This window comes from Garra rufa, chromosome 1, assembly GCF_049309525.1.
Source record: "Garra rufa chromosome 1, GarRuf1.0, whole genome shotgun sequence".
In the NCBI taxonomy this organism is placed as follows: domain Eukaryota; kingdom Metazoa; phylum Chordata; class Actinopteri; order Cypriniformes; family Cyprinidae; genus Garra; species Garra rufa.
In genome coordinates, this window is record NC_133361.1 from 26146810 (window position 1) to 26173397 (window position 26588).

A 26588-nucleotide genomic window follows, 5' to 3' on the forward strand; every position below is an offset into this window, starting at 1 on the left:
TGTTTAGAATAGTGATGGGAAAAAGTTTTTGCCCCCTTCTGATTTGTCATGAGAACTTTATCCATGAACAACAACACAACATGTTAAATCTTTCATGCATTCATTAAAGGTGGTTATAAAACATTCAGCGCTATGTGCAGTTAATGCTGCTAATGGAGGTGTAACCAATATCTGGTTGCACCCCCATTAGCAGCAATAACTGCAACCAAATGTTTCCTGCAGTTATTTATATGGAGGAATTTTGGCCCACTCCTGCTTGCAGAGTTGCTTCGGCTCAGTGACATTCGTAGGCGTTGAAGCGTGAACTGTGCATTTCAGATCCTCCCACTTCAACCACACTTTGTTGGGGTTTACTTGTGGAATGTGACTAGACCATTTCAGAAGTTGAGTTTTCTTTAGGGATCATTGTTTTGGAGCACATCTCAGTTGGGCTTCAGCTTAAGTTTAAAAACAGGCATCTCTGAAGAATTATCTGGTACAGAGGACAGTTTATAGTTTTGTCAATGATGCCAAGATGTCCAGGTACTGATACAGCTAAACTGATACAACCATTTTTTGACTGGTCATTTTTTATTAAATGTATTCAAGAGAGGCCTCAAGATCTTTAGAAGTTGCTCCAGTGTTCTTGGTGAATAATTTTGTGCCTTGCTCTTGGACAAATTTTGGCAGGACGACCACTCTTTGCGAGATAAGCTATGAACTAACAGCTCAAAGAGGTCATGACATGTATTTTTTATTATTTTAATATGTTCCTTGAGGTTTTTTGCACAAAAAAAAACCCAAACATTTGGGAAAATTATTATTTTCATCCCTTTCAACTTCTTTGTTAACGTGCATCTATATACTGTATCCAGTGTAGACAAGATAGCGGCAGTGATTGTAATTATGGGTTCAAGACAAGTGCGTAGCGCTGAAACCCTATTGTAATTGTCAGAATGGCCAAGGATCAGCAATCTCCACATAAAACTGATCAGACCAAACCGTAAGTCGTGGAGACTTGAAACTTGGAGGGATGGCAGTACTCACACCCCCAACAATGTCACCAATGCTCGCCCCAATCAGCCTGACGGGGGCGCTACAGCGATCAAAAGTACAAAATTGCTCATAACTCCTAAACCATCAGTCGCAGACTCAAGTGTCCTCCAAACCTACTTTTGCGAAATAGGCCTAGGTTTTTCACCCATACAGAACCAGTACAGAAAGATTAAAAATGACTATACCTATACGACCATTTGTCCTATCAACATGAAAATCACTGTGCACGGCCTTGGTCTGAAGTGTCACAATTATCTAGAAGGACATTTGCGTATCTCAAAAAACATGTCCGCATTGGCCGATGAATTTTGTGTGGGTCTGTTTGACTCACGGCCCCAAAGGTATGTGAGAAATTTGAAAGAAATCAGCCACTGGAGGGCGATATCATGTTTTTCAAAGGCGTAAATGATTGTGTGCATTGCATGGTTTTTCGCACATACACGTGTTATTTATAGCATACGACAGAACCCCTTATTCCAGACAACTTTTCTTCTAGAACCACTGCTGTCAATCAAAACGTTTGTTAAATGATTGAGATGTAAAAAACATACTTTTGCAAACATTCTGGAAAAAAGCACTGCAGTACAATTCTCTGGACTTTCTAGCTCAATAATTATCAAAAACATTTTGAAATTCACCCTTTGGGAAGCTATAATGGGGTCGTTTAGAAAAGGGGCCTGTCCGAATTTACCCCAAATCCGATAAAGCCCCAAGCAAAACTCAAAACTTCACAAAACCTCGAGAGAACTTGCGACAGGTGATTCTAAACAAACATGCAAAGTTTTAAAACGATTGGACCACAGCTGGTGTTTATGCAGATGTTTGTGCCAAGGGGACGTCGACTTGCACCTCAGATCCAAACAAGCCATTTTTGGAGCTCGATTAAATAAATGCTTTGTTTATAATGAGGAGAACCTTTTAAGCCAATAAACTTGCATGATGTTTTAATGGAACAACGACATGTCATGACTTCTTTGAACCATTGACTATTTATAAAAGAATAACTGTATATATTTGGATAATTTGGCATTCAGTGGAGGCTTACAGCTTTAGAAATGGCTTTGTAACATTTTCACCACCAAACTCCATCTATTGATTTTGCAACATGGAAGTAAGATATTGTCTGTAAATGCGAGACTTCCGATTCATTATGCTTTATACATACATGGAGGAATATATAAAATATTCCTGATTTGTGACCCTGGACCACAAAACCAGTCATAAGTAGCATGGGTATATTTGTACATTGCATGGGTCAAAATTATCGATTTTTCTTTTATGCCAAAATCATTAGGATATTAAGTAAAGATCATGTTCCATAAAGATATTTTGTAAATGTCCTACCATAAATATATCAAAACTTAATTTTTGATTAGTAGTATGCATTGCAAGAACTTAATTTGGACAATTTTAAAGGCGATTTTCTCAATATTTGGATTTTTTCCCACCCTCAGATTACAGACAGATTACTTACTATATTAATGTGCCCAAATTCAGAAATTCAAAGGGTAAAGACTTTTTCACAGAACTGTAAAACAGAGAATTTACCTGTAGAATATACATAAAGAAAGTCTTGTAAAACAGTGTAACAAAGTACTGGACCTCAATGTATTTAGCTAATTAGAAGAAAAGTTAGATTACACAGGTTTTCATGCATTATTCATCAGGATAAGCTTAAGCAATTTAATGTGCTCTTTATTACTCCTTATCATCAAGCTGTGCTTTATTTAATACCTTCATTCTTTGCTCCCTGAACTTTCTGAGATGGGAACCAGAGGCCTCTTTTCTGCAGAAGGGACACTGCGTCTCCCACAACTGCTGACAGCAAATTTCACAGAAGCTGCACCCGCATGAAATACAGCAAAGGACCACTGAAACATTGAACACTTCCCCACACACTGAGCAACACGGGTCTTCCTCTAAGAGCGTTGAATCGCCCTCCATTTTCTCTGTTGAGATGAGCTGAATGTCCTAAGTGCTATAGATAAAAATACTGCTGCTCCCTATGTGCCTTTTCATACGCCAGACACTTGACCTTTAGACTTGACTTTTGGACATAAATGACACAGACAGATCTATATTGAGATCTGATGTGAAGACATCATTAATCATTTCCATTAGTTGGATTGTGATGTGCTTTGGGATTTGTCATAGACCTCAGCATCTTAAATTATCTAAACATATACAGTCAAGCCTCAAATTATTCATACCCCTGGCAAATTCTGACTTAAAGTTACTTTTATTCAACCAGCAAGTTTTTTGACTGAAAATGACACAGACTTCTCAAAGATAATAAGATGATGTTAAAGAGGCATAATTGTGGAAAAAAATATTTCTCAGCTTTTATTTACATTTGAACAAAAAGTGTCATGTCCAAAATTATTCATAACCTTTGCAAACTGTCACAGTCTATGGGAAAATCCAAAGTTCTATACCATTCCAAATAGTCCAAGCTGTTCTAAAGCATCCTAATTAGCCTGATTCATTGGGAACAGCTGTTTTAATCAACTCAACAGGTGAAAAACAGAAACTCTCTGCTGTTGGTTTGTGGACAGTCATGGCTAAGACAAAGGAGCTCACTGAGGACCTGCGGCTGTGCATTGTGGCTGCTCACAAGTCAGGAAAGGGCTATAAGACCATATCTAAATGTTTTGAAGTTCCAGTGGCTACAGTGCAAAGTATTATTAAAAAATACAAGATGTTCCACACTGTGAAAAATCTCAGAGGACGTGGTCAGAAGCCAAAAGTGCTCACCTGTGCTGGCCAGGAGGATGGTGAGAGAGGTAAAAAAGAATCCAAGGATCACCACCAAGGCCATCCTGATGAATCTGGGCTCTGCTGGTGGCAACAACTCAAGGCAGACAGTCCAACAGACACTGCACACCACTGGGTTCCACAGACGCAGACCAAGGAGGACACCACTTCTCCAGATAAGGCACACAAAAGCCCGCTTGGCCTTTGCAAATGCTCATCTGGACAAAGAAGAAGACTTCTGGTCTTCTGTTTTATGGTCAGATGAAACAAAAATTTAATTGTTTGGCCATAATGATGTAGCCTTCATTTGGCGTAAAAAAGAAGCCTTCAACCCTAAGGACACCATACCCACTGTCAAACATGGTGGTGGGAACCTAATGTTTTGGGGGTGTTTTTAGCCGGTGGACCAGGGAACCTAATCACAGTTAACGGCACCTTGAAAAAAGAGCAATACATCAAAATTCTCAACAACAACATCAGGCAGTCTGCAGAGAAACTTGGCTTTGGGCACCAGTGGACATTTCAGCACGACAACGACCCAAAACACACAGCAAAAGTGGTGAAGAAATGGTTAGCAGACAAAAACATTAACGTTTTGCAGTGGCCCACTGACTGTAATTTTAATGCTGATTTATCAGCTTAACCTGCATGCATTGAGTTTCCACCTTATTCTTTAATGCGGAAGTAAGCCTATGGGACAGACTTCTGGTTCATTAGCCACTATAGGGAAATAATGAGAAGAATAACAATGTGCAGTAAACAGTAAAACTGTTTGCACTACAAACCAGTGTGTTCATAATTAAGATAATACATTAAAATAACTAGGTAAGACACACCAATATGCATTATCAAGCAGCAAAACAAGCTGTTTTGTACAGCTAAAAATAGCTGGACGCGGATGAGACTGGACCCATAACATTTACAAATGGTGGATACAATATAATCTTATTTGTATAAATTCTGATAATCATGTGAAATGCAATGAATTTCCATCACACCTCAATGTCTCTTACTTAGATTTTTAGCTTCTGGATTTGAGGCAATTCTCTCAGTCAGGGGTCCCCAGTGCAGACAGACAGCTTCTTGCCATGCGGCTCACATATTCTTTGTTGTGAAAGGAGAACAGCCTTTAGAGCTTTGTGTGTCTCCCAGACCTGTGAAACACTGTAAAAGCCAGGTCCACATGCTAGGCACTAGGACATCAAAAAACCTCTCTGCAGAGCACAGGGACTCATCATCTAAAAAAGAGGTTTCAGCCTCTATTTCCTTAAGGTCTTCACTTCAATGTGTCCCAGGGAGGTTCTACATCCACATATATTGTGAAAAGTTCTAGGAACTTGTAAAACATGATTTTTATTTGCTGTTTCACTTCTGTTAACTAAATTAAATCAATATTTGTTGTGACCACCCTCTGACTTAAAAGATTTTCCCCCTAAGTACACTTGAAACAGTTTAAGGTCTTGGAAAAGTTACCACCATTCTTTTTTTGCATTTAAGGTTCAGGTGTGGAAGTAAGTACACTACCAGTCAAAAGTTTTTGAACAGTAAGATTTTTAATGTTCTCTTCTGCTCACCAAGCCTGCATTTATTGGATCCAAAGTACAGCAAAAACAGTAAAATTCTGAAGTATTTCTACTATTTAAAATAACTGTTTTCTATTTGAATATATGTTCAAATGTAATTTATTCCTGTGATTTCAAAGCTGAATTTTCAGCATCATTACTCCAGTCACATGATCCTTCAGAAATCATTCTAATATTCTGATTTGCTGCTCAAAAACATAAACTGAAATAAGCTGAGTAGAATTTTTTCAGGTTTCTTTGATGACAAGAAAGTTCAGAAGAACAGCATTTATCTTATAAATCTTGTGTAACATTATAAATGTCTTTATCATCACTTTTGATCAATTTAAAACATTCTTCCTAAATTAAAAGTATTAATCATATCCAAATAAAAAAATCTGAATACTGAATCCTGAACAAATTTACTCAACTGTTTTAAATATTAATAATAATAATAATAAATGTTTCTTGAACAGCAAATCAGCATATTTGAATGATTTCTGAAGGATCATGTGACGACTGAAGACTGGAGTAATGATGCTGAAAATGTAGCTTTGATCACAGGAACAAATTACATTTTAAAATATATTCAAATAGAAAGCAGTTATTTTAAATAGTACAAATATTTCACAACATTACTGCTTTTGTTGCATTTTATATCAAATAAACACAGGTTTGGTGAGCAGAAGAGACTTCTTTTAAAAAAACATTGAAAATCTTAAAACCTTTTGACTGGTAGTGTAAATAAAAATAAATAAATAAATGTGCTTATGTAAAATAATAATAATAATCATTAAAAAATGCCATACTGTATTGTTCTCAAATTAAGTATTATTATTATTATTATATATTCTCAGATTATTTGAAAAAACATAATTTCAGGTGCTTCTAAGAGATAAAGCTCTTCAGGATGACCTGATTATTACAGACAGATGTGTTTGATTAGGGTCAGAGCTGAACTCTGTGGGTCTTGGCCCTCCAGAAACAGAACTGAATAGCTCTGATAGAGAACACAGTAGTCAGAGTCTCTTTTATCAGCACATAACCAGTACAAAGATAGAGGTCATGGAGCTCAGGTCATGTATAACTCCATATGATGAGTTAATTCAGATAGGTTAAATAAGAGAGACATCTGAAGTGTTCAGTGCTGGAAGGCCAGGAAGAGTCTGAAAATCGTTGCTATACTATCATACTGACACCCAGTGGTTAAATTGCTGAATCACTAATATGATGTGATAAAATAGTAACTGTGGTTAATATGTATTTATTTCAAACTACAATACAATTTGTTATCATTGGCGTTTAATTAATTATTTAATTAATTCATTTTAGCATTTAACCATTAAACTTCTTTGACGATTAAACTGTTGTTGTTGTTTTAGCTACAGGTAAAATGTGATTTAAAGTTTTTCCAGAAATATATATTTCTTTATTTTCTGACAGTAAACATGCGGTTTAACGCATTGTTAATTTCTTTGTTTTTGCATTGCAAGTTTCGTCTAGATTTGATCTGTGATCTTATCCTTAATACTGATTTCCTCTGTTTATCTCTTTCCTTTTGCCTTCTTTGTATTTCAAATGCAGGTATGTTTCTTCTTTGCAATAAAAAAATGGGGGGTCTTTTTAGTAATTAGGCTAATATTTGCATTTCTGGGCTATTCCATCTTGTAAGAGTTGTGGGCAGTGGGACAATATTAGCAGAAACAAAAACATCTGCACTTCGACAAAATACAAGAAATGGTACTGATGTACATTTCTTTTAGATATTTTTATTTGAGATATGATCTGATCTATATGTGACCCTAGACCACAAAACCAGTCTTAAGGGTCCATTTTTTGAAAATGAGATTTATACATCATTTATACATCAATAAATAATCTTTCCATTTATGTATGGTTTGTTAGGATGGGGCAATATTTGATTGAGATACAACTATTTGAAAAAACGGAACATCTAATGTTGCAAATATATCAAAATAGGCTTACTGAGAAAATCGCCTTTACAGTTGTCTAAATGAAGTTCCTAGCAATACATATTACTAATCAAAAATTAAGTTTTGATATTTTATGGTCGGAAATTTACGAAATATCTTAATGGAACGTGATATTTACTTAATATTCGAATGATTTTTGGCATATAAAAAAATGTATCATTTTGGCTCATATATTGTATTTTTGGCCTACAAATATACCTGTGCTACTTAAGACTGGTTTTGTCGTCCAGGGTCACATATCTGTTTGGGACACACTAAAGCGTATGCCATAACTTCACAGGACGGATAGTATGCGAATTTGAATTCAGAGGAAAGTCTGCATTCACAAACCGGAAGCTAACGATTTTCTGCGGCAAGATAAAAGCCGAGGGCTTCTTTCGTACACTGTGTTTCCGGTTTTTGCACAGTACCAACTTGCACAATTTGGAATTATTTTTTCGGTGACTGACCTTACGTTTTTTTTTAGCCAGCGTTTCTTATTCTTGCATGCTAACAAAAATCGCCAATCTTAAAAGATGTCAAAATCTCTATCGTTTCGATTAAAAGTAAGCTCCATAATGGACATAATGACAAAAACGGCAATAGAAGAAATATGCAAAATTGTAGACGGCGATTTTGCGTTTTTACGACAAGAACTGTCTCGGGTCATGAGTGAAAATTCAGTTCTTAAAGACAAAATGGTATGTCTCGGGAGCGAAAGCCAAGAAGAAAGCACTCTCATCACAAAGGACGAAGCGCACGCTGGCTCTAAAATATATCGCTCTATTTGTGTTCAAACCGATGATGGTAAATATAACCTCCACTTAATATTTTTTTTGCCGGACAGTTGTTTCCATATGCACTACTATGATTGTAATTCATCCGCATATTTTACTCCTTACAGGAGAGCAGCCCTCCATCAAAGGGATATTTGGAAAGGAGTGGTGCTCCAGTTTGTGGGATCGGAGGAACGAGTCTACAGAAGATGAGCTGGCGATCGATGTCGACCTGTACAGTGTATCGCCTTATAAGGTTCCCTTCATTCTTTTAAAATTTTAAAAGCTACCCCTTTAGGAAGCTGAATCTATTCCTTTAAAATAATCCCCAAAAGATTTGCATGCCCACAGCGAGAAGTGTAAATCAGACTGCATGCTTTATACACTGCATGTGTAAAGGTGTAAAACTAAGTTTTGGTGGTGTTTTAAAGCAGATTCTCAGTCACTATTAAAATGTGCATTAAGTAAGCCCATACAATTATAAAATGCAAATTTGGAACATTTAACTTTTTATGGTCCTATGAACTTGATATCTGACACCCCCTTCTAATGAACAGGTTTGACTAATTTAGTAATTTCAATGAGTACAAATCTTAATTTTTAAGCATATAATGATATTGTAGGGGATTGCGTGCTTCTAATTTTATGGCAACAGTTTTGACAGGACCCTCTTCAATTCTAACATGACAATGCCTTTGTGTATAAGGCAAGGTTTTAAAACAAATGATTGATTCAGTCAGTGTGGAAGAACTTGACTGGTCTGCAGAAAGCAAAGTCCTAATTTCAGCTGAACATCTCTGGAGTGACTTTAAATGCAGACCTTGAGCCAAAAACTTATCACCAAACACCAATGACTTGTGCATACACTGTATGGACATAAGTATTGGGACACCCCCTTCTTTAGAACAGAAAAAGCACTTCCAAAACTGTGGCAACAAAGATGAAAACAATTAATGTATTTATAAATTGCATTTCCATCTCTGTTGCAACTGTTTTGGAAGTGTCAAAAATGACTGTACCCATAGTTAAAAGTCATTGGTGTTTGGTGAGTTTTTGGCTCAAAGTCTGCATTTAGAGTCACACCAGAGGTGTTCAGCTGAGATTAGGACTTGGCTTTCTGCAGACCAGTCAAGTTCTTCCACACTGATTAAATCAATCATTTCTTTTAAAACCTTGCCTTATACACATAGGCATTGTCATATTAGAATAGAAAAGGGTCCTGTCAAAGATGTTGCTATCAAATAAGAAGAGCACACATGGATTAGTACCCATGGAAGTTGCTACAGCAGTCAAACCTGTTCATTAGAATGGGGTGTACCAATAGTTTTGGTAATATAGCATATGACAATGGAGAATGAGCTGTCCTACGGCACCATCTGCCCACTTTGAATAGAGGGTTTGCTGTTACTTCATGATACCTGGATGCGCAGCCATACTGGCGATACTTGAAAGTATACAACAGCACTGTTAATGCACTACTGAATACGTTGTTCTGCTATTTTATGCAGTTTGGCTAACCACAAATGTCTTTTGTTCATCAGACAGTTTTGCACTCTTCTCCTTCATTTGTTACACCTTTTGGCAGTCTAAAGTACTCAATGTTTTTCCCAGTCTGACCAATTAGTACAGCCCAAAAACATGACAATAATTGTCCATTTTCAGCAGCAATAATCACCAAAATATGCGAGTTTTGTTTGGTTCAGTGGCATAGTTTACGCTCACTATAATATGGTTGATTGATTATCGATTATGCGTCGTGAAAACACTCTATAATAATTTTAAAGTAATTTTAAGGGTTGTGTTTAATTCGACAATGGAGATGATACATAATGCGATGAATGCTGACAGTGTTTGGAAATTTTGTACTGTACTGTATTTTATTTTTTATGGACTTGAACTTTGTTTCAGGCAGATTATAAAAAAAAGACCAATGGTTTTCAAACATGTCCACCACTGCAAATTTTGGTCTCCCTTATTGGAAACACTCAATTTATAGTGCATTAAAGTATTTCTGGGAAGTTGTGGATTCAAGATGCCGAAGTGCCATGAAATTTAGCAAGATTTGCAACTTGACTTGAATGCACTCGCATTTGATCTTGTAGTCTCTATTAATGAGCTGATAAGTTGAATCAGGTGTGGAGACGTTCAAAATGTGCACAGTTGGAGGGCCTACAGGACAAGTGTGGGAAGCATTGGTCTAGATCAGTGATTCCCAGTCCTGGTCCCAAAGAACACTGCACATTTGTGACTCTGGACCACAAAACCAGTCATAAGTAGAATGGGTATATTTGTAGCAAAAGCCAAAAATACACTGGTCAAAATGATACATTTTTCTTTAATGCCAAAAATCATTAGGATATTCAGTAAAGATCACGTTCCATGAAGATATTTTGTAAAAGAACTTAATTTGGACAACTTTTTTTGTACCCTCAGATTACAGATTTTCAAATAATCGTATCTTGGCCAAATATTGTTTGTTATCCTAACAGACCATGCATCAATGGAATGATGTATACATCTCAATTTTAAACAGTTGACCCTTATGACTGGTTTTGTGGTCCAGAATCACATTTTGGATGCCTCACTTGTCTAATGCACATATTTGATGTTTTGGAGTCTTAACTAATGAGCTGAACAGTTAATTCGGGTGTATTTGATTATGGAGACACGTAAATGTGCAGTGTTGGGGGTTCTCCAGGACCAGGGTTGGGAATAATTGGGTCTAAATCATTTTCAAGGTTGTTAAATATGACTCTGGACTTGTAGAACTTATTTCTATGAATGAAATGGAAAAAAGAAAATGTCTTTTTACATAATCTGCTCATTCTGTCTCATGCAGCACAAAGAACAAGAGCACTCCAACCTGGTCATAATCAAAGAGGAGTGTTTTGAAGTGGACACTTATCCCGGTTATACAGGTAATGTTCAAACATTTCTATCAGTTCTTTAAAGGAAAAGTTCACTGCCTGAAAAAAAAAAAAATCCTGATAATTTAGTCACCCAAGATGTTTATGTCTTTATTTCTTCAGTCGAAAAGACATGAAGGTCTTTGCGGAAAACATTCCAGGATTTTTCTCCATATAGTGGACTTCAATGAGGATCAATGGGTTGATGAAGGTCCAAATTGCAGTTTCAATGCAGCTTCAAAGGACTCGATCCCAGCTGAGGAATAAACAATCCGTCATTTAAAAAGTATATAAATTCTTCTTTTTTTTTTTTTTTTTTTTTTTTAGAAAATGACATATCGTTTTACTAGATAAAACCCTTATTCCTCGGCTGGGATCGTGTAGAGACTTTTGAAGCTGCTTTGAAAATGCAATTTGGACCTTCAACCTGTTGGGTCGCATTGAAGTCCACTATATGGAGAAAAATCTTGGAATGTTTTCCTCAAAAACATCTTGGATGACTTGGGGGTGAGAAAATGATCAAGAAACATTTATTCTGGAAGTGAACTGATCCTTTAATTAGTCAGGTTTGATTATTTTGGATCATGCTTAGAAGAATAATTTGTTTTGAACTATTTTTAATACTCCGACAGCGAAAACACCACAAGCTTCAAGAGGACAGCCACCATCTTCTGAATATGAGCCATTGGCAGAATCAAATAGTTTCGATGGCCATTTTGTGTCTGGCGAATTTTCAGAGATGTCGGAAATACAAAACGCATCCTCTGTTTCATCAGATAAACACTCTGTGGATGAAGCTGTTGACCAGTTAATAGCACCAATAGAGGATCCATTGGAATTTGATGGTCACTATATACTCAACCAATTATCAGTCGAGCACAATGGCGAGTTTCCCTCTGAGGCTCCGGAGGATGAAGAAGAAACAGAGGAAATATATGAGGATGGCACAACCACGACACAACGTTATGAAAAGAGAGTCAGGGCACAGAAGGCGGCAAACAACTTCAGTTCTTATGACAGCGGGAAGGCGCTTCTTCGGCAAAACGCTGCCAAAAACCGTATCAGAAAACATCGATTTTCAAGGTTGAAACCAAGCGAAAAGTTTCGTTGCGAGATCTGCGGAAGATGTTTTCATTCAAACACCAATCTCTCGGTTCACTATTTGGTCCACACAGGAGAACGGCCCAATAAATGCAGTTTCTGCGGAAAAGGCTTTTCCCAGAAAGGAAATTTACAAGCTCACGAACGCATCCACAGAGGAGAAAGACCTTTTAGTTGTCTCACCTGCGGGAGGAGTTTCACCCAGAAGGTTAGCCTATCTAATCACGAACGCATCCACAGAGGAGAACGACCTTTTACTTGTATAACCTGCGGAAAGGGTTTCACCCAGAAAGTTACCCTTCAACAACACCTCTCTGTCCATGACAGAACCGCTAAACCAGTCAGGCGGAAACCAAGGAAAAATTGCCGCGATATAAACCATAGCTTTATGTAGCATACATTTTTGTTATTTCTCAATTTGAGATTGCAGTAGCTGTTTAAAATTAAATATGAACAGTGGAAAGGTGAGGTTGCAGCAGCTTCAAAAGAATGTCTCTGTGTGTAATACTGTAGATCGTAGCAGAAATATAGTCAGGTATGGCTGTGTATTACTCAGTAATGTAGTTGTTATCCCACCAACTAATTTGTTTCTTCTGTTAAACCAAAGGCACAGCCTTTCTGGTGGTCTTTGACATCTGGGCTATCCACCTTATTCCAGTTCATTAGCCGCTGTAGGGAAATAATAAGATGAATAACAACGTGCAGTAAACAGTAAAACTGTTTGCACTACAAACAGGTTTGTTTATAATTACGATAATACATTAAAATAATACGGCAAGACACACCAATTTGCAATACCAAGCCGCAAAATCAGTTTTGTACAGCAAAAAATAGCTGGACGTGGATGAAACCAGAAGCCAGACCCATAACATTTACAAAAAGCTGAAAATTAAAAAATGCTTTTGAAAGAAGTCTCTTATGGTCACAAAGTCTGCATAAATTTAATGAAAACTACAGCTAAAACAGCAATATTGTGAAATATTATTATTATTATTAAAAATAACTATTTCAATATATTAAAAAATGTAATTTAGTCCTGGGATGCAAAGGTGCATTTTCAGCATCGTTACTTCAGTCTTCAGTGTCACATGATCCTTCAGAAATCATTCTAATATCAGGGTTCGTACAGATATTATAAAATTAAATTCCAGGACATTCAAGGGCTTTTCAGTCACTTTTTTCGAACAGTGTCTTTCATTTCAAATTCTAAAAAAGAGAAATAGATAAATAAGAATTTACTAATAAAAATGGCAAAAATAAAGTGAAGCACATGTGAAGTATTACTACTAAAGTATTACAAAGTATACTACACTTTTACTATAGTAAAACCACTGTTATTTGTGTATACTTTTTTAAATATATATTTTATATTTGTACTGTTTTAATGATTTAAAGTTTTCTACTGTTTAAGAAAAAAAAAAGTAAAAAAAACATTTACGAAATTGCTCCGAAATCCTGATCTGAAACAAATGATTCGCAAATCACACTGAAATCCCGATCTGACTCAAATGATTTGCGGTCAAGTTCCTGATCTAGATCAAGTGATTCGCAATCCACATGATTCATTCAATTCAATAAACGATTCACAAACCTGTTCTGATCTAAATCAAATGATTCACAGTATGCGCTCCGAAGTCCCGACCTGAATCAAATGTTTCATGATACACGAAGTTCCAGTCTAAATCAAATGATCAGTGATCAAATCAAAATCAGTGATATTTGATTTAAAGTCCTGGTCTGAATCAAATGATTCGCATTACGCGATCCAACTGAAGTGCTTCGAAATAGTCATTTTGTGACGCAACTGTTTAACGGTTTCGAAAAGCTGTGTTTTAACTATCAATTTTTTTATTTTGTGTTAAAAGACATGTGCTATGACAAAATTATGCAATTATTTTATAGATACATTGTCTTTCAATAACTCAAGCATCACTTTTCAAATACCTCTTCAGGAATTTGTCCTATTTTCATGGGGTTTCTAGGCCTTAAATTTCAAAAAGTCATTTTAAAGTACGTCAAGCACCTTGTACAAACCCTGTAATATGTAATAACTTTTATGCTTAAATAATATGTTGAACATTATATTCTTTGACGAATCCTGAAGTAAAACGTGTAATGTTTCCATAAAAATATTAGGCAGCAAAAACATTTCAACAAGGCTAAAAATATTTTTTGGAGCAATTTAGCATTTTTGAAAGATCATGTGACACTAAAGACTGGAGTAATAATGCTGAGAAGTCAGTTTGGCATCACAGGAATAAAATAGAAAAAAGTGGTTATATAAATTCAAATAATATTTCAGAATATTGCTGTTTTTACTGTATTTTTAACCAAATAAATGTAAAAAACATTAATGATTCTACACTTTTAAATGGTTATGTGTATATATACAGTATAGTCTAGATATAAAAGACCACCAGACGTAAACACATCACTATTTAAGGCTTTAGGCTAAAAAAAGTTTTTTGTGAAAACGGTTCTTGTTTTTGTTTTGTTTTTTACAAATCTTATCATAATATCATATCAGTTTTGGGCCATTAGTGTAAAGCGAGTTTACTCGATCTTTCCAGAAACTATAGTAGTATGTAGTATGTATGATGCTTCTAGAAGTTTGAGTTGTTCAAGTTCAGATGTCAACTAGATTGCATGTGTAAGCAAAAAGCAGTTACTATGTGTATTTTCAACCATGCTGAATAAAAAGGTGGTTTGCATGATTTCACTCACGTTATGTCAAGTTTATTAAATCTTGTTTGTTTATCCCTCCCGAATAAATATACACATCTAGATGGTCCTAAATGAAGTTGAAGTCAATGCACGGATGCTTCTGTATAACACGTGTCCAAACACTGTTGAAGTACTAACATGGACATACCACACTACCGCAATTTCTTAATGGTTCATATTGCAGAGTAATGCACACTCTGCTGTAACAGCCACTTTGATACAGATAAACTTCAGTAATGGATCACTTTAGTATGTACTAGTCTAACTGAAGCACTGATGTGTATTGAAGCCCTGTTTGTACGCATAGCTTTTACCACACTCTGAGCAGCTATATGGCTTTTCTCCGGTGTGGCTTCGGAGGTGTACGTTTAGAGAGCTCTTTTGAGCGAAGCTCTTTCCACACTCCATGCACGAGTACGGCCTCTCGCCAGAATGAGTGCGCTGGTGTATTCTGAGGTAAGTTTTTTGAGCAAATCTTTTACCGCAAACGGTACAGACGAAAGGTTTTTCTCCGGAGTGTGTTCGCATGTGTGCTTTCAGGTAGGTTAGTTTGTTGAAGGTTCTTCGACAGAATACACACTCAAACCTCTTTTCTTCTGACGTGCTTGTGTGGTTGTGTGCAGCATGAAAAGTTTGCTCTGTTGTGCTGTCTCCATGTGTAGAGATCGTTCCATCAAGAGGTAGTTCCTCAGCTTGTGTCTGCTGTACATTCGCTTGGATTTCATCTGAAGGTACCGTGTATGTGATAAAATCTTCAGAGCTTTGGGCGACGCATCTTTCGTCCCTGGTCATTGCAGGTCCTGGAATTCAACAAATGATACAGGTGAGGTCAAAGGATTACATGCAAAATGTTAATTATTTTGCCAAAATAAGAGGGATCATACAAAAATGCATGTTATTTTTCATTTAGTATTGACCTGAAGAAGATATTTCACATGAAAGACGTTTACATGTAGTAGACAAGAGAAAATAATAGCTGAATTTATAAAAATGACCCTGTTCAAAAGTTTACATTCACTTGATTCTTAATACTTTGTTGCTACCTGAATGATCCACAGCTGTTTTTTGTTTAGTGATAGTTGTTCATGAGTCTCTTGTTTGTCCTGAACAATTAAACTGCCCGCTGTTCTTCAGAAAAAATGTTCAGGTCCCACAAATTCTTTGGTTTTTCAGCATTTTTGTGTATTTGAAACCTTTCCAACGTTGACTGTATGATTTTGAGAGCCATATTTTCACACTTGAAGACAAATTGAGGGACCCATATGAAACTATTACAGAAGGTTCAAACACTCACTGATGCTCAAGAAGGAAACAACGCATTAAGAGCTGGGGGGTGAAAACTTTTTAAATGTATATTTTGAATGTTGAATGCAAGTATCTTCTGTAGCTTCTGAAGGCCAGTACTAAATGAAAAAAATATGATATTTAGGCCAAATAAGAAAAAGTACACATCTTCATTCTGTTCAAAAGTTTTCACACCTGGCTCTTAATGCATTGTTTTTCCTTCTAAAGCATCAGTGAGTGTTTGAACATTCTGTAATAGTTGCATATGAGTCCCTCAGTTGTCCAGAGTGTGAAAAGTTGGATCTCAAAATCATACAGTTATTGTTGGAAAGGGTTCAAATACACAAAAATGCTGAAAAACCAAAGAATTTGTGGCACCTGAAGGATTTTTCTGAAGAACAGTGGACAGCTTAACTGTTCAGGACAAACAAAGGACTCATGAACAACTATCACCAAACAAAAAGCTGTGGATCATTCAGGTAACAACACAGTATTAAGAGTCAAGTGTATGTAAACTTTTGAACGGGGTAATTTTTATAAATTCAACTTTTTTTTGTGGACTATATGTAAACATCTTTTATGTGAAATATCTTATTCAGGTCACTACTAAATAAAAAATAAGCATTTTGTATGGAAAAATTATCATTTTAAACATGTAAACTTTTGACCTCAACTGTACATGAAAATCTCAATAACTGCTATAGTTAATAGCAACTGTTCTCTTGTTCTCTCTCCACAAACCTCTCAAACTGCAACTTTCATCTTCCTCAGGGTTATTTTTCCCAGAGCAGTCTTCAAATGTCTCCTCCTTGATCATGATCATATCTGGTTCATCATCCAGCAGATCTACTGGCTGAAAGTAAAAGAGAGAACTAGTTAACCGTATTCTGATATTGATACATGTATATCAACAGCATTATGTGAGACCGACCTCTTCTGCGATGGCTGAAGAGTCCAGATGTGTGTCCTCCTGCTCACCAACATTTGACTCCCCGTGTCTCCAGAGGTTCATGCACCATTCCTTACCAAAGACATTGTCGATTGAGGGACGACGTCTGGACTCTGCAAGACATAATGCAAGAAAGACATACATGGTGCAATTTTATTGACTTTGTATATAGAGTGTTTTCACTACGCGTCATCAATTGGCCATACTGGCGGCACTGAACGTAACAATGCCACTGAACCGAACAGAACTTGCATATTTTGCTGGTTATTGCTGCTGAAATTGGACAATTATTGTCATGTTTTGGGCTGTGCTAATCAGACCAGGAAAAACATTTGGAGTAATATAGACTGCCAAAAGTTATAACAAATCAAGGAGAAGAGTGCAAAAAAACTGTCTGAGGAACAAAAGGCGTTTGTGGTTGGCCAAACTGAACAAGGATTTCCAGGGCAAGAATCGTGTTTGTTCTAATCATTTCCGATCAGGTAGGTGAAATGTTAGGCTAATATCTGAATAAACACTGCTCGTACATATCTTTACCACCTATTAACTTTAGTTTGTCAAACTATTGCGCCTTTTCATGCTTACTAGGTCCTTCTCTATATGATTTAGTAGCTTTCACATCATTTGTCTGTGGTTTAGACAGCATAAATTACAAACAACGTATTCAGTAGTACATTACCACAATTCATGCTGTTGTTTATATCCGAGTATCTCCAATATGGCCGCACATCTGGGTAACTGACCAAATCGTGACTTCATGCAAACCCCGTCACTTTCCTCCAGAGTTTAGCTCCAACCTTGATTAAATTCACCTGTCTATAACTTTCTAGTTATCCTACAGACCCTAAATACCTTTTTCAGGTGTGTTTGATTAGTTTTACAGCTAAGCTCTACGGAAAAGTGGACCTCAAGGGCCAGAGTTGGAAACCCCTGGAGTTTTTATATGGGATTAAAATGGAACATTTATTAAAAAAACAGACCGGAATAGCTGTGTCTTCGAAGAAGCTAATGACTAAGTAACTGTATTTAGCCTAGAATTGAACAAGAGGTGTTTTGTTTAAGGAGGTGAATGAACAAAACATCTTGTTTATGAACGAACTGAATGAACTCGTTTGTTAACTTGGAGAACTGCTGACACAACGAGAACTGGTAGGAGAACTTAAAAAATAACTTATACGTTCAATATTTTAATAGATATTAATGTATATTTAGTTTAATATCCTAATAAGAGTGTTTTGGTCATAAATGACTCGGTGGTTTTTTCAGGTAATGATTCCTTGACTAGCTCAGTCATAACAAAGCCAGTCACTTGTCTCCACCTACTGATGTAAAGATGTAACCTAAAGAAATAGTCACTGAATGAATTCCTTTTGGTGAATGGACTCGAAGATTCCGGTATTTGAGATGAACCGCTATGAACTACAGAAATAGTGCTCCTTACACAAAGGCACATGTAAGGACCGCCCACTGCAGGCGTTGAACCCACAGCTTAGCATTAGATCAAAACACAGCATCATTTATCGTTCCTAATAAGTAAATTACCTGCAAGCCCCGGATGGTTAAATTGAGCTTCTGTCCCGTTCATCTTCCCAGCGTTTTTCCGTGCAGACTGAAGTTCGTTCTCCAGAAAATGGCATTTCTTTTTCAAAGATTCGTTTTCGTTTGTACATCGTGAAATCTCTAATCGCAGCAGCAAAGAATTCTCCTCGAAAAGTTTGCCTATTTCAACCACAGCTGTTTTCGCCAGCATTTCCATTATGGATGTTAACTGCGTCTGGAAATCAGCGTTATTCATGATGTCCGTCGTTTACGGGACCATTTATCAGTGATGTATATTGTAAACACCCGTCCTTCGCTCTGAAAGCCACCGCTATAAGTCTCTATGTACAGATGCTTTAATATTCTCAACACGCAATGGCACTGTATTCACTATATATCTGAGGATGGATTCATAGCATGCCTAGCATTTTGGAGAATAGGATCATGGGACGAATTACCGTAAACCACCGATAGAGAGCTCGCGCGAATTGTACATTCTGATTGGTCGTATCCAAAAGGATTCTGGCCAATAGTACCTTGGCAACTGTTCCTATGGAAGCCCTGGGCATTTGTGAGAGTGTTCTGATTGGATTTTTACCCAAATTTGTGAAGAAAAAAAAAAAAAGTCATAATAGCCAACAATACATTGTATGAGTCAAAATGGTCGATTTTTCATTTATGCCAAAAATCATTAGGATATTAAGTGAAGATCATGTTCCATTAAGACACTTGGTAAATTTCCTAACATAAATATATTAAAACGTAATTTTTGATTAGAAATATGCATTACTAACAACTTAATTTGGACAACTTTAAAGGCAATTTTCTCAGTATTTTGATTTTTTTTGCAACCTCAGATTACATATTTTTAAATAGACGTATTTCGGCCAAATATTGCCCTATCCTAACAAACAGACATCAATGGAAAGCTTATTTATTTAGCTTTTATTCACTCAATTTCAAAAAATGACCCTTATCATTGGTTTTGTGGACCACGTCTACATTTTTGTTTATGGTGCACCCTGAGAAAATAGTGAGCGCTTTTGTGTAAAGCTTGATACTCTGGTACCATGTCAAACAAGCCCACCTCATCTCTCTTTGATTTTCTGAAACACCATCTAAAAAGCTGTAGGCTTTCTATTGATGTATGGTTTGTTAGAATAGGACAGTGTTTGGTTGAGATACAACGATTTTAAAGTGCCCCTATTATGCCATGTTAAAAGTAGTTAATATTGTTGTAATAGTCTCTTAAAACAGGTTTACATGTATGCAAGTTCAAAAAACACTTTAGTTTTCTCAAAAATTAGATTTAATTTTACCCCGTTTCTAAATGATTCGTAAACGACTCGTGTGAAGCAGTTCGAAGAATCAGTCTCTCTAAACCCCTCCTTTCCTTGAGCCCTCACTGCTGTGATTGGTCAGATGGTGCAGTCCTTTTGGATTGGTCTACCGCTTCAGCGCAAAACGAAACGCCCATTGGCATAACTGAATGACAGCTGTGGAGACCTGTTAATGCATAGAAAAGATAGCCTCGATTTTACCCTATCAATTCGAGCCGGAGTCTGACGATGAAACGGTTGAAATGGCACATCGACAAGAAACTGTTTTGCAAGCACGACTGGAGCAGGACGTTTCTCAGTGGGTGTCATATTATAACTGTGGAAAGTGCTTGCAATTTGCTTTTGTAAGCGAACCGGGCACACCTCTACGTTGTGAACTTCAACACTGTACAATCCATAACACTGCGTTAAGCCATCGTTTATCATTATCATTACTTAAACTAATAAGGCAGACAGACAGTCAAGCTGCATCAATCACAAGACTTTTTAGACTACATTGCACTCACAGCTGAACAACAGAACTACAGAAACGCAAGTTAGCCGGTTACCAAGACATGTGCGGGGTTGTTACACACCATAACGTACACAAAGACGTATTTTGAACGATCGCTAGAAAATACAATTATTAATCATACTTACAGGTAGAAGTTCAGAGGAGCAAGCCGGTCCAAATAAACTGGGCACTGATCCATTTTTTAAAACCAAGCGTTTGGTGAATCTCGCGTTGTAACGTTACTCCCCAAGATTAGAAAAGCAGTCATCAGTAAAATGACGCGAACACAACACAAGATTGGAATTGGACTGCTGAGGTGTTGAAAAAATTAATGTTAACCACTGATAGTTTCATCTTTCGGAAGGGCATATAAAACAAATTCACTCTCACAGGCTGTCACAGCGCAGGGCGTCTTCTTGACATGATGTAATCCACGTGAAAATGGTAGGCCTATGGTTTGTGGGCGGGCAAGTTGTTCGCGAAATTGAACGTGGGCGGACATTACGCAAATGTGTAGCTCGTGACGTGTGGCCGTTACAGAAAAAAGATTCGAATTGCTGACGACTCGTTTAGGCGAATGTGAGCCGACTCTTTTTTTTGTTAGACAAAAACTTCATTTATAGTGCACAGTCGGCGTCACAACTTTGCAGATAGTTTATGTTCACATACAGCTACATGACACACTACATGAAATATCATATTTGAAAAGGCATAATAGGGGCACTTTAAGACTCTTGATCCTAATGATTTTTGGCATAAAAGAAAAATTAATAACTTTGACCCATGCAATGGCTATTGCTACAAATATATCTGTGCTACTTACGACTTCAGGGTCACATATAGTATCACTAGTATATAGTATCACTGTAATTATTTTATACTTATTAATCATATCATAATTACAAATTACTTGACACTTTTTTTTATTGTTGCAGGAATGACTTACATGAACGTAATAAAATATTTATAATACAAACATTCCAGAAACATTCAAAAAGAACCGTACAAGTAATAACAAGGTAAAAAAAAAAAAGTTCAGGTATCACAAGGTAAAAAAAACTATCGCACAAGTAGTAACCCATCATAGTAGTAGTATTATTCAGTGCAGGCCCAGGATGAAGTCTATCCTGAAACGCATAAAAAAAAATTGATTAATGTCACTGTTTACCCCTCATATCTCCCATGGTCACATTTTAGTGTTTAATCACGTACATTTAACAACAAAAGACAAGTTTCATTTGAAAATTCCATAAAACTTTACATAAACACTTACTTAACTTGTTGTTTTCCACTCGAATTCTGAAAGCCTCTGCATAAACGTAGCCACGCGGGTATTGAAGTTTTGGGGTTTCCTTTGGACAGCTGTACCTGTTCTTCGGCTTGTACCTGATTTTGAGGTGCATTTAGTCCCCTCAGGATTAATCCTCACAAAGAACCTAAAGAACAGCAGATCCATTTTTAAACAAAACATCAATTTCGTAAGGGCTATAACAGTGTCATCACTGAAACACAGTTTAAGGCCCTGTCCACACAAACACGGGTGTTTTCAAAAACGCACACTTTTTCTATGCAGTTTGGCCACATAAGGTCACTGAAACCCAACCTTTTTTAAAAACTCCTATCAGGGTGAAGACTTTCAGAAACTGGTTGCAGTATTGTGTAGCTGGTGAAATTTTGGCTTGTGATGTTGAAGTGTGCGCTTTTTTCAGGCTTCTGATTGGCCAACATGGTTTTCAGTTATGGTTGTAATCTTCGTGCATTTTCATTTGGACAAGATTTTTTATTTTTATTTTTAAACGAAGGAGGAAAAACTCCGTATGGATTTGTATACGTCGGCATAATCACCCACCAAAGCCAGGCCTCCCTCCTAAAAACACATCCAGACCAGAGGCCAACCAACGACATGAGGATAGACCGCGTTGATGGAGGGTTAAATGCAACGCTGTCAGATTACCTCATGTCTCATTCTCCAGAGAGAAAACATTCCGATCGCAAAATATTTCAATAATAATGCATTTCAATCTCGCTCGGTCTGTAATAGTGTAATAAACCGCTCTGATAACATAACGTGTCTGTGCAGAGGTATGCAAATACATATGTTGACAGACAGGTAAAACAGCCTATCGTAGTCCTCAGACCAAGGGATATGTTTGGATGAACATTTTATGGTCCTGTGTCTTCCACAAATGATATAACGTAAATGATGTCTTATTGAAATAAGTAATAGAAAACCCATGAAAGATTTGTGCTATTTAAAAATTCCACATAGTTTTATACATATGGGGGGCGGCATTATTTCAATAATGTGAAATGGTTGCACTTGGTGAGCTACTGGCGCTACCTGTTTCTATTTTTACCACAGCAAAACTCAGAAAATAAAATACTGATATGATAACCACAGCTACCGAAAGCGCTTACAGGTAGCCATGGATATAATTGTAGGCTTAAACCAGAAGCCGTACCATTCAATTTTCCCCACAAGAAGTCTAAACACCTCCAGATATCAAGTGAAATCCACGCTGAGAAACTCCTTCAGTGGCTGCGGCATCATGACAAGCGTCAGCATGGCATCTAGCGTTTCTTGTCTCTACCGTTTGTAAGCTCTTTTAGTAGCTGTGGTCTACTAAAAGCCTCAAAGGCATCAGGGCTAAAGTGAAAAGAACAAAGACGCAGGTCTTTAAGATGTCTTATCCATCCACAGGCATCTTCCCCATTCTTTTCGCTAGAAAGCAGTGAAGACTTACCTCACTTCTCTTGTTGCCCTATAACTGAAAATTACAACCAAAATCTACGCAATGTGGCCACATATTAGTATTTTATTAAAAATAGCAACAAGTAGTGCCAGTAGCTCACTAAGTAGAGCCATTTCATGTCATGTTCCCTATAGTCCAAAATATATATAAAACAATGTGGATTTTTTTTAAATGATGTAAATCTTTCATGGGTTTTATACTACATATTTCAGTAAGAGACATCATTTGTTATAGTAAGCCATACAAGTCTTAATACCCAGAGTTCCTTAATAGGTAATTACAGTATATATATTAGTCACCATGAAATTGCATCCACAAACTTTTTTACTTTCATAAGTACAAGTATTTCTGATCCAAAAGAGACCAAAGTAAAATACCAAAAGAAAGGGAGTCAGATAAATATAGTCAAACAGGATGAAATACCTCAACACTTACCTCTGAATGAGCTCCAGGGTGGCGCTGGCTGACTCCTGGTACTCGATATTAAAAACATAGAAGCACCCAAAGAACACAGACAACGCTGCTGCAAAGTCCACCTGGTCGTCTATAGAATGTGTTACTCTGCCCTCAATACTGATAAACCACTTGGACGAAGTGAGCAACGTCTCACCTGAAATACGAAGAATGACTATAAATATATGCACAACAATATAAGTACAAAACTAACATTTGTAGCGTGGCGATGTCTTACCAAGCATGATGAGTCGGGGCGTTGCCGGTAAGCTAATTTCATTTTCGATGGACATCTTGGTAGAGTTTTCCTTGAAAGCAGAACAACAGAACATTTAACTCTCAAACTTTGTCAAAACCCCTTTCAAATCTTCAACAGAGCTGTAACATTTTATAGTTACTGACATCTGCTAAGATGAACACAGCGTTGTCCTTTTCCTTAAAGTATTTCATCATTAACAGGATGGCTGACATGGCAATCCTGTTGTTATCTGTCGCATTGGTGTCGTCGATCTCGCTAAGCATACTCTGAATCTCTTCATTCCACTTTAGTCTCTGTCTACTGAAGTAGTTCAGTATTCTCTTGGATTTAACAAGAAGAGTTTCGCCAAAGCGGCTTCTGATGTCAATCCCAGTCAGGATTTTGAAGTGCCTGCAGAGGCCTCTTTCGGTGAACAGTAACGGCCAATGCCCCTCAATCTCACTGATGGTAGGAGGGGGGCATGAGTTGATCATGTGGCGCTGGTAAACATACGTCTGCTGCATTAGGTCGTCTACGTTGGGCAACTCGGCAGCCTTTGGGCCCGCGGACTGAAAAATCTCTGCCGCAACCTTTCTCTTCATTTCGAGGGATTCTGCCGACTCTCCTTCGGGGATGGACGACGGCTGCCAATTGATGCATCCGTAACTGTCCACTTTGCATCTGACTTTCGTCCTCATGAAGTTGTCCTGTTGTCCAGCTCTTTTCCCCGATGGTCTTCTAGGTCGACGAATCCTGTGTTCCATAACATCTCTATTCACATGTTCTACCCTGGTTTTTAGTTGTCTTTGTAAGCAACTGAAGCCATTTCCTAGCTGTTCTCCTTCCTCTGAAATGTCTCCGAATGTCAGGGGATACGTAGACACGATGTTTCGCGCCACTTCTCCACAGGCGGCCAAGTTTGGGTTTGGACAGTGGGCTTGCATGGCCGCCACAACGATCCTAACAAACTCCCTTCTCGGTCCTGGCCGAGCCCTCTCTCCGGTGGACGTTGCCTGAATGAGAGCTGCTGGCATGCGGCTCCAAGGAACCTTGAAATTTCGAACCCAGTTGGACTTGATGAATGAAGGAATGAAGGACTGTTCAGGAAGGGACTCATTTGACGATAATGGAGTGAGCGTCATCTCGTTAGGCGTTCCGTCCATTTCTCTATTGGATTCTTGGGGGGACAAAAATCATGAAAAGAGATGGAGAAATTAAAATATGGTGAAGGCCAACAAAGTACCTTCTTTAGAGGCCTCAACCCTCATTTATCAGTAAATCTTTGCTATATCGCACTGGGTTCACAACAATCTCGTTCTAATGTGAATGAATTGAGTATGCTAAATGAGCGACCCTCTGTCCAAAGACAGTTATTTTACATAAAACACACTTAAGCCATCTCTATATAAGGGTTTTTGGCACAATCTTTCCTTTACAGCCTTCCATCTGTCTAAGTAAACATATGACGCTCTTTGAGGACATTTTTCTATGAAAGTTGATTAATCATGATTTGGTTCATAAAACTGTTTGTACACAGACGTCACAGAAGTTTGTGCATACACAATGAGACCTGTTGTTTTATTTGCTCTGAATTCTTAAATTTAATTTTGGTGTATATATTTGAGGTAAACGGTTTACATACACCTTGCAGAATCTGCAAAATGTTAATTATTTTACCAAAATAAGGGATCATACAAAATGCATGTACTGACCTGAATATGGTATTTCACATAATTAGTCTACAAGATAATAATAGTTGAAATTACAAAATGACCCTGTTCAAAAGTTTACATAAACTTTAATTCTAATACTGTGTTGTTACCTGGATGATCCACAGCAGTGTTTTTTTTTTAATAGTTGATCATGAGTCCCTTGTTTGTCCTGAACAGTTAAACTGCCTGCTGTTCATCAGAAAAATCCTTCAGGTTCCACAAATTCTTTGGTTTTAAGCGTTTTTGTGTATTTGAACCCTTTCCAACAATGACTCTATGATTTTGAGATCCATCTTTTCAAATGCTCACTGATGCTCCAGAAGGAAAAACGATGCATTACAGGGAGTGCAGAATTATTAGGCAAGTTGATATTCTTGTCATATTTTTTCCCAAGCACATTTGAATAATTCCAAACCACATCAATCTTAATAACTACTATTCATTTTGTATTTAATTATTTATAATTTATATATAATTGTCCATGAAGGCTGGAAGTGAAAAACTCCTTATTTTCAGGTGTGCAGAATTATTAGGCACATTTTCTTTTACAGATAAAATGAGCCAAAAAAGAGATTTACCTCAGACCGAAAAGTCAAAAACTATTAAATGCCCATGAGAAGGATGCAATACTAATGCAATACTGCAATTTGCAAAGTTAAGGCATGACCACCGGACAGAAAAACGCTTGTTGCATCTGCATTGTCAGAAAAAAACAGGTGGAGGAGAAAAGATGCATGTTAATTGCAAAAAAGTAAGAATTAATGTTAAGAATCAGATATGAAACCATCAGGAACCATTTAGTCTCCAGCGCCACCGTTTTCCAGAACTGCAACCTACCTTGAGTCTCCAGAAGTGCAATGTGTCAGGTTCTCAGAGACTTTGCTTGGGCAAAAAATCCTAAAAAATGACCCTCAATTAATAAGAATAACATTCTGAAGTATTGTCAAATACATAGAGATGGTTTTTTTCTAGGCTTTATAGACAGATGAGTTGAGA

The 26588-nt window shown here is 37.2% G+C and overlaps 3 protein-coding genes across 3 annotated transcripts in view; 1 reads left to right on the forward strand and 2 right to left on the reverse strand.

Moving 5' to 3' along the window:
* The first annotated feature begins 7768 nt into the window (after nucleotides 1-7768).
* Nucleotides 7769-12501, forward strand: LOC141344554 (uncharacterized). The gene is made up of 4 exons (XM_073849437.1): nucleotides 7769-8131; nucleotides 8229-8356; nucleotides 10940-11018; nucleotides 11639-12501. Exons 1-4 carry the CDS (start codon nucleotides 7861-7863, stop codon nucleotides 12499-12501), a joined length of 1341 nt encoding a protein of 446 aa, XP_073705538.1. The 5' UTR covers nucleotides 7769-7860.
* A 2584-nt stretch (nucleotides 12502-15085) lies between these two features.
* On the reverse strand, nucleotides 15086-19021 carry LOC141344561 (uncharacterized). Its single transcript, XM_073849441.1, has 4 exons — nucleotides 18607-19021; nucleotides 17047-17177; nucleotides 16857-16968; nucleotides 15086-15631 (listed from the first exon to the last, which is right to left on the reverse strand). Exons 1-4 carry the CDS (start codon nucleotides 18857-18859, stop codon nucleotides 15093-15095), a joined length of 1035 nt encoding a protein of 344 aa, XP_073705542.1. The 5' UTR covers nucleotides 18860-19021; the 3' UTR covers nucleotides 15086-15092.
* A 2417-nt stretch (nucleotides 19022-21438) lies between these two features.
* LOC141344568 (uncharacterized) overlaps nucleotides 21439-26588 on the reverse strand; it is a 14385-nt gene continuing 9235 nt past the window's right edge. Inside the window, exons 5-9 of the mRNA XM_073849449.1 lie at nucleotides 24045-25057; nucleotides 23881-23950; nucleotides 23625-23799; nucleotides 21710-21872; nucleotides 21439-21563 (exon numbers count right to left, since the gene is read on the reverse strand). Of these exons, the coding sequence (XP_073705550.1) occupies nucleotides 21710-21872; nucleotides 23625-23799; nucleotides 23881-23950; nucleotides 24045-25057 (1421 nt within the window). The 3' untranslated portion in view covers nucleotides 21439-21563. The remainder of the gene's footprint in view (nucleotides 21564-21709; nucleotides 21873-23624; nucleotides 23800-23880; nucleotides 23951-24044; nucleotides 25058-26588) is intronic.

What these genes read in the sequence shown, in the direction of transcription:
- LOC141344561 (XM_073849441.1), bottom strand. Translation starts at nt 18,859, where the DNA reads ATGAATAACGCTGATTTCCAGACGCAGTTAACATCCATAATGGAAATG. An exon ending in TAACCATCCGGGGCTTGCAG is followed by an intron (nt 17,178 to 18,606) that starts GTAATTTACTTA and finishes TATGTCTTGCAG; the next exon opens with AGTCCAGACGTCGTCCCTCA. An exon ending in TGAAAGTTGCAGTTTGAGAG is followed by an intron (nt 15,632 to 16,856) that starts GTTTGTGGAGAG and finishes GTTGAATTCCAG; the next exon opens with GACCTGCAATGACCAGGGAC.
- LOC141344554 (XM_073849437.1), top strand. Translation starts at nt 7,861, where the DNA reads ATGTCAAAATCTCTATCGTTTCGATTAAAAGTAAGCTCCATAATGGAC. An exon ending in TTGTGTTCAAACCGATGATG is followed by an intron (nt 8,132 to 8,228) that starts GTAAATATAACC and finishes TACTCCTTACAG; the next exon opens with GAGAGCAGCCCTCCATCAAA. An exon ending in ACAGTGTATCGCCTTATAAG is followed by an intron (nt 8,357 to 10,939) that starts GTTCCCTTCATT and finishes TGTCTCATGCAG; the next exon opens with CACAAAGAACAAGAGCACTC.